Genomic DNA, 7325 nt, shown 5'->3' with positions numbered 1-7325 from the left:
CTCGTGCAGTGGGCCCCCAAACTGGGTGGGTGGGTGGCCACCGGGCGCAGTGGGCACGCAGCCCGCCAGGGCGGGGGGCTGCCCCCGCAGGGGGGTCAGGGCCGCGGGCAGCGCGGCGCGGCGCGAGGAGTTAATCCCCGCTCGCTGCTTGTTTTCTCGCCCGGGCGGCCGGGGCGGAGGCGGCGCCGCTTGTTTTTCCGCGCGGCCCCCCGAGCCCCCCTCCCGCGGGCGGCCCCGCTGCAGCCCCGGGGCGCGGGGCCGGGCCGGGCCGGCCCAATGGGGGCGGCGGGGCCGGCGCTGCCGCCCCGTTAAAGGCGCGGGCGGGCGCGGCGGAGGGGAGCCGGGCTGGGAGCCCTGCGCCGAGCGGAGCCCCCCACGGAGCAGGTAGCGGGGCGGCCCCGGGGGGGGKGTCTGTGCATGGGTGGGGGTGCCGGGGGCGCTCCACCGCTGCCCGGGTCGTTTCGGGTGTTTCCCAGCTCGCGGAGGGACCTTCTGGGGGAAACCTCCGGCCTCGCTGCGCCGGGGAGCGCAGCTCTGTTTTGCTCCTCTGCTGTGCGGGTGTTTTTGTTTTGCTTTCTTGTTCTTAAATRTAAGGCTCGCTGGCGGTTGGGTTGGAGGTTCCCCTTTTGTAGGGGAGACAGAACGTGCAGCTGTCCGAGGGGCAGTGGTGCCAGGCACGATGGGGAGCACCCCCCTGCCAGGAGGGCACGTGGGGTGGCATGACCAGCCTGTCCAAGGGGACAGTGAGAGGATGTCGCGGCACTTGATTTCCACATCATTCCGTAATTCCCAGGTGCTCGCATTTGTGAGCTCCTTGCAGATGCCAGTGACCCACAGCTGGCACAGTCCAGCCCCCCCTTGGAAAGTCTGGGCTGTTGTGGGTCTCCCCACCTGGGATGGAGCTCCTTCATCCTCCCTAAGCCAGGACAGTTCCCACTAGGATCGCTCTCGCTTCCCTTCACCTCTGCTTGCACTCCCCTCTGCTCCGTGTCTGCCTTTCTGTCTTGCATAACCTCCCACCACCTGATCTGCAAAGGCAGTTTGGGGTGGTGAGCCCCCCTGCTGAAGCCCAAGTATTGAGAAAAAGCCCCAGCTAATCTGTCCTGGATGCTCGCCCTGCTCTGGAGGGACGGTGAGCACAGGGGTGTGCAGGAGGTGAAAAGTTCAGCAGAGGCTGAGAAGCTGTTTTGAAGTCTGCTGCTCGGTGGATAAGACCCAATTTGTAYCCTTGCCAAAGCAGTTCACGAGCAGGAGGCTGGCTGTTAACGGGAGGCTCTAGGGATTGCTGTAGGAGCAAGGTTTTCCTAGCTGTCCCTGCGGTACAGTCGGTGTCTTAGGGTGACCTGTTGTGTTTTGTGTGTGTAGATGGGATCCCTGCAGAAYGGGTCGGTGAAGGACGCGTCCAGGTCTGTGGTGGAGCAATCTTGTCCTCCTGAGTGAATGGGGCGAAAATCTTGTAGCTCATGGCTGGGGTCTTGTGTCCTCTCTGCAGGTATCCTCCTGTCCACTCTGCAACCATGGCCACCTCAGCGAGCTCGCACTTGAGCAAAGCCATCAAGCACATGTACATGAAGCTGCCACAAGGCGAGAAGGTGCAGGCCATGTACATCTGGATCGACGGCACCGGGGAGCACCTTCGCTGCAAAACCCGCACACTGGACCACGAGCCCAAGAGCCTTGAAGGTGAGGGGACAGGTGCAGGATTTGTAGCTCCTTGCCCARGAGCTGTAGGCCTGCAGAGGCCACCTGGGATGCCACCAAGGGATGCCACCTTCACAGGGGATGCGCAACAGGGGATGCTGCCTGATGTACACCTTCAGGGGCACCAGGGGGATGGTTTCTGAGGAGGAAGAGGGCAGTGTGGGTAGATGAAAGAGAGTAGATGTGGGTTGGAGAAGAGGTGAAGATACCCCTTCTCACCCCCTTCCTTCAGCTGTCACTTGTCTTGGCTCTTCGGGACAGGGAGCAGGGGGGACATTCCCAAGTTCCCAGATGCGGTGGTTAAATGAGCTGCTGGGTGTTGGGAGCCCAGCCCGGGTGTTGCACTGGCTGTGCCCGCTCTGGAGGGGCTGTTGGCAGGGAATCCGCAGCCCATTGACTCTCAAGTGCTCGTTTTGGCCGGAAGTAGTTTGGCAGAAGAAAGTGCAAGGGAAAGAATGGAGCTATCCGGTGTAATTAAGAGCTTGTGTCCCTCAGAACAAACAGTCCCAGCTTACACAATAATAGCATTAGGATTTTCCCCAGGTTGCCATGGTGCTGGCTGGAGACAGTTATGAAATGAAAATACTGTGCACGACTGAGCAGAATTATCTCTCTTTTTTTTTTTTTCTTTCTTTTTTATTCTTTCCCTTTTCCCTCTAAGGGAGTGGTTGGCACAGCTCCTTTTGCAATCTTTGATTCCCTTCCTCCTGCTCTCCTCTGAGGGTATGGAGGAGATAAGGTTGCTTGGGTAGAGTTCACCACCACTCTGGCTACGCTTCGACTTGGTGGCCAGCGGGGAGGAGTGGGCAAGGAGGCCGTGAATCCGGTGCCGCCTCCTTGCAGACTCTACTGGGCTGCATGGCCCCTCTAAATGAGCCTCAGCTTGCGTGGCCTCACATGCGATTTTGCTGGGATTAAACCTGTGGTGGCCTGTTCTTGAGGTGCACTTGCCTGTCTGTAGTGTTGAGTGGTGGTAGGAGCCCGTCACCCTTTTGGTCCAGGACCTTGGTTTACAGCATCTCTTTCCCCTCTCCAGACCTCCCCGAGTGGAATTTCGATGGCTCCAGCACTTTCCAGGCCGAAGGCTCCAACAGCGACATGTACCTGCGACCTGCTGCCATGTTCCGGGACCCTTTCCGCAAGGACCCAAACAAGCTAGTTCTCTGTGAGGTCTTCAAATACAACCGCCAGTCAGCAGGTGAGTGGACTCTCCCTTCTCCAGGTGGTGGTGGTGTTTCTGAGGAGGGGGAAGCTGTTGGCAGAAGAAGGGAAAACAAGAGACCTGTCCAAATGCTGCTTGTGCCCTTGGTGTCATGGCAAGATGTGCCATCATGCACCATGGCAAGATGTCAAGGCAAGATATTAAATGCTGCCTTGAAAATAAAATGCGAGTGCTAGTGGTGGAGAAAGGCTTGGGCTTAGGATGTTTTTCTCCACTAACACTACTGGGACCCAGATTGTAAATAGGGGCGATAAATGAAGGCAGAGAGTAGAGATGGCTCCTGGGCAGATCACCTAGGGCCTGAGCCCCAGTTGGGTAAAGCAGGTACTTAGGGAGTGGATCCCTCTGCTCTGGGCTATGAAGAAGACACTAATGAGCCTTGTGCCCCTTTTCCTTTCTAGAGACAAATCTCCGACACACCTGCAGGCGGATTATGGATATGGTGTCCAACCAGCACCCCTGGTTTGGGATGGAGCAAGAGTACACTCTTCTGGGGACAGATGGGCATCCCTTTGGCTGGCCTTCCAATGGCTTCCCTGGACCCCAAGGTAACTTTCCAGGAGTTGGTAGCAAGACCAGTCAGAAATACTGAATGCTGTTTTGTAATCCTTGTGAAATAGCTGAAAYGTTTTAAAGCTGCTGAGAGATCCAAGGTGTTTCTAGAACTGTAGGTCTCCAGTAGCAAGCAGGATGTTGGCTAAAACTAACCCACGAGATTAAGATTGTCATGCACAGCCTAGGATGATGAAAGGCTGCATTCAAATGTTCTGTTCAGTTTGTGGGTTTGCAGATGACAAACTCTTGCACAAAGTTACAGAGCGTAAGTTCGGGCTACTAGAAGGGCTTTCCCTCCATCACTGTGCTATTCTTCTGTTTCCGTGAAAAATGACTTCTGGGGCTTTTCCATTTACCCTGAAACTTTGGAGAGTTTTATGTGCAGTCTTCACTGAATTTGATACTTTCTTCCTATTGGAAACTCATGTTCCCTATGCTTTCCGTCTGTGCYGTTGCAGGTCCATACTACTGTGGTGTAGGGGCTGACAAAGCCTATGGCAGGGACATTGTGGAGGCCCACTACCGAGCATGCCTTTATGCTGGGGTGAAAATCGGCGGAACCAACGCAGAAGTGATGCCAGCTCAGGTAAACTATTCTAGATGTTTTGTGGAACCAGATAGTACAGAATACGTGCAGCAGGAGATTTGCTGCCTGCTTTGGGGTGTGTGACAACACGCACCTTGCTGCCTATGTCCTCACTGCTGAGCCCCTGCTTGTTCCTTCTTGCAGTGGGAGTTCCAGGTGGGTCCATGTGAAGGGATTGAGATGGGCGATCACCTCTGGATTGCGCGCTTCATCCTCCATCGAGTGTGTGAAGACTTTGGAGTCATTGTGTCCTTCGATCCCAAGCCCATCCCTGGGAACTGGAATGGTGCTGGCTGCCACACCAACTTCAGCACCAAGAGCATGAGGGAAGAGGGAGGTCTCAAGTAAGCATTTTTTTTTTTTTTTTTGAGCTGATCAATTCACTGGGAGCAAGCTGGGTAGGAGCAAGCCTTTTGAAGAGCTTTGACCAAGGGAAATGTCACTTTGCATTATTCATGAGCTTTTTCATTCCTGAGGAGCTCTGGATTGCACGCTGTGTGGTTGTCCATCCCCTTCTCCTGCCCCCTTTCCTTCATATTGGTGCTGGATGGGAAATTCAGCCAGCAGTACAGCTCTGTGCGTGCTGGTGGAAGTATGGATGGACAAGCTGCAGCTATACTTCGCAGGTTGTCTAGCTCTGGACCTACCACTGCTGGTCATGGGYTAGGGAACTTTAATCTTAAAGAAAGATCTATGCCAAGCTTAAATCATGATGAAAGAGCATTTATGGTAACAAATGCTCTTGGTCAGGTTGGATGCAAATGCTGCATTCCTTAAACATGAAGATTCTGGAAACTTGAACCCAAGTTGTTAGGTTTTGTTGGGATTAATGTGTTGAGTAGCTTGTAGCACATAAGGYTTCATCATGAAGTGACTTGTGGGAGAAGGATGAACTTTTGCTTGGACACTCAATCCAGTGTGACCCAGGTATTACTTTCAAATGCTTACCATGTTTTTTTCTCTCTTCCTTGTCTCCTTTGTAGGCACATTGAAGAGGCCATTGAGAAGCTGGGCAAGCGTCACCAGTACCACATCCGTGCCTATGACCCCAAAGGGGGACTGGATAACGCCAGGCGCCTGACAGGCTTCCATGAGACCTCCAGCATCCACGAGTTCTCTGCTGGTGTGGCCAATCGCGGCGCCAGCATCCGCATCCCCAGGAACGTGGGCCATGAGAAGAAGGGCTACTTCGAGGACCGCCGGCCTTCTGCCAACTGTGATCCGTACGCTGTGACGGAGGCCCTTGTCCGCACGTGTCTCCTCAACGAAACCGGAGATGAGCCTTTTGAGTACAAGAACTAAGCGGACTGTGCCTACAGACACCGCCTTCCCCCCACACTTCCCGCGCCCCTAAACGTCCCTTCTAGATGTAATTCTGAGGGCACAAGATGCCACGTTTCGTGTCCCAATAACTCTTGTTGTCTTGGGGTGGGGGAGGAGGGAGAGTTTAGTTTTATCAATGTCTGTTTGTCATTGACYCTTCAAAAGACAAGAGGAGGAGAGGGTGTTAGAAAACTTTTAACCACTGTTTTTTGTTTTTTTTTCRTCTAATTCATCTGTACATCTGACGGGGATCCACTGGCTTCCAGGGACAGACCACACACAAGCAAAAAGTGGGCAGACAAGTGAAAAAGCTGCAGTTGTCACTGGCTTCCCTAAAAGTCATGTTTGGATGTTAGCCTCATTGCTGGCCCTTCAAGATTAGGGCCCTCCTGAGGGGAAGAGCTGTGATGGAGCCCCGTTCTCCCACCTGCATGGTGTGATGGAGGAATTTTTCATGTCTGGCCACCTTAAGGTTTCCAGAAATCTTCTAGCGTTGAGCTCAGCCTAGGAGCATTTGGAAGAACTCCTTGTTCTGTCTCTGGAAGTCAACTGATCTCCTGCTCGTAACACAGAGTGAAGTAGTATTTTTCTATTTAAATATAAAAACAAAAAAAAAATATATATGAAAGTGTTTTCTTTAAAAACAGAAAAAAAAGAATGATGATGTTCCAATGACTTGGCCAGCTAGAGCAGGCAGGGTTCCTGAGGTTGCTGTTGGAGGGCCTCCAGGTAGGACTGAGGGTGAGCTTGGAGGGCTCAGTGCAGGAGAGCTGGATGAGGATTTTTGGCATGGCATGCAGTTTGCAAGAAGCCGGTTCCCAGACTTGGGAATCCAGCACTAACGTTTATCAGTGAAAGTTGAGCGGCCGTGAACTGCTCAACTGTGTATATCGAAACAAGGACGGTGTTCTGAACTGTGAGTTGGCTGGTCAACTTAACCATGTTCTGAACGGAGCTGTGGTTTTACCTTTCCAGYGGGGTTAGCATGTCACTGAAGCAGGGCTTTTGGTAAAGAAACAAGTTTTAGATTTTTTTTTTCTTTTATTTGTTACGTTCTTAGTTTCTCAAACTGAATGGTTTTACAGAGACCATCAATGTTACAGTGGTGTGCTGGCTCTCAGACTGCCTGCCATCCAGCCACAACCGTGCTCGTGAGAATGGACAAGCTATCAGCCTTCCCAGCCAGCCCCTGGCACTTCCSAGCTAATGCCAGGGGCTTTAAATGTTTTGGGATTTTATACTTGGGTATCTTAGATGGTGCCAGTTATTCCGTTGCATTTGGACTTCTTCAGAATAGTTTTTTATATATATATAATAAAAAAGAGAGAACAAAACCTTAATTCTGCCTTCCTCCTCTGTGATTCATTTTGGCAATTTCTTTATGTGTTTTCTTGACTAGCTGAAGAGAGTTTGACCTTGATACTCTGTGCGCTTTGGCTTTCCATTTATTTTTCCTGAAGAATGCCATGTATGCTTTCCAGCAAAAAATGGGAGCTTTCTAGGTAGAAGGTTTTCTTCTTTTCTTTTTTCTTTTTTTTCTTCTTTTTTTTCTTTTTTATTTTTATGTGGCTTTTTTGGTGTGTGGGTGTGTGCRTGGGTGGGTAGGTGTTCATTTGGCTTTTTGCATGCCATGGTTGAGCTGTGCCTGGACTGGGATTCTTTTGGTTGGGGAAAGAGGTCTGGCTTGCAGAGCTGCAGCCCACGACTTGCACGTTCAGGCCAGATGTTTGTGTACCTTCATGTGCTCTTCAGCACTAGCGTCCCAGGGAGCACCAGACCCCCAGAGAACAAAACATCATCAGCTTTCATGAAAACTAGAGCTGGATAGAGAAGGGCTCTTCTGAACCTCTGTTCTTGAAGGGCTCCCTAGGCTTGTGGTCCCACCAGCAGGCTGGAGCCAGAAACACAAGTGCTGAGCCCAGTTCCTGCTGAGCATCC

General features: G+C 52.3%; 1 protein-coding gene across 1 annotated transcript; it reads left to right on the top strand.

The window, feature by feature from the left end:
• Positions 1 to 345: 345 nt before the first annotated feature.
• GLUL (glutamate-ammonia ligase) lies at positions 346 to 6507 on the top strand. The gene is made up of 7 exons (XM_026042923.1): positions 346 to 384; positions 1493 to 1683; positions 2738 to 2899; positions 3325 to 3471; positions 3937 to 4064; positions 4209 to 4408; positions 5048 to 6507. The coding sequence occupies exons 2-7, from the start codon at positions 1518 to 1520 to the stop codon at positions 5364 to 5366; spliced, it is 1122 nt and encodes a 373-aa protein (XP_025898708.1). The 5' UTR covers positions 346 to 384; positions 1493 to 1517; the 3' UTR covers positions 5367 to 6507.
• Positions 6508 to 7325: the final 818 nt, after the last annotated feature.

The sequence above is a fragment of the Nothoprocta perdicaria genome, unplaced genomic scaffold, assembly GCF_003342845.1.
Source record: "Nothoprocta perdicaria isolate Ctin4 unplaced genomic scaffold, notPer1 scaffold_318, whole genome shotgun sequence".
Classification (NCBI taxonomy): Eukaryota; Metazoa; Chordata; class Aves; order Tinamiformes; family Tinamidae; genus Nothoprocta; species Nothoprocta perdicaria.
Note: the sequence above shows the minus strand (reverse complement) of the source record. Positions and strands in the feature narration are given on the sequence as shown.

Bases quoted from the DNA above. Each gene is read 5' to 3' on its own strand.
- GLUL (XM_026042923.1), top strand. From the start codon at position 1,518: ATGGCCACCTCAGCGAGCTCGCACTTGAGCAAAGCCATCAAGCACATG. The intron at 2,900-3,324 runs GTGAGTGGACTC...TTTCCTTTCTAG, and splicing joins ATACAACCGCCAGTCAGCAG to AGACAAATCTCCGACACACC. The intron at 4,065-4,208 runs GTAAACTATTCT...TCCTTCTTGCAG, and splicing joins CAGAAGTGATGCCAGCTCAG to TGGGAGTTCCAGGTGGGTCC.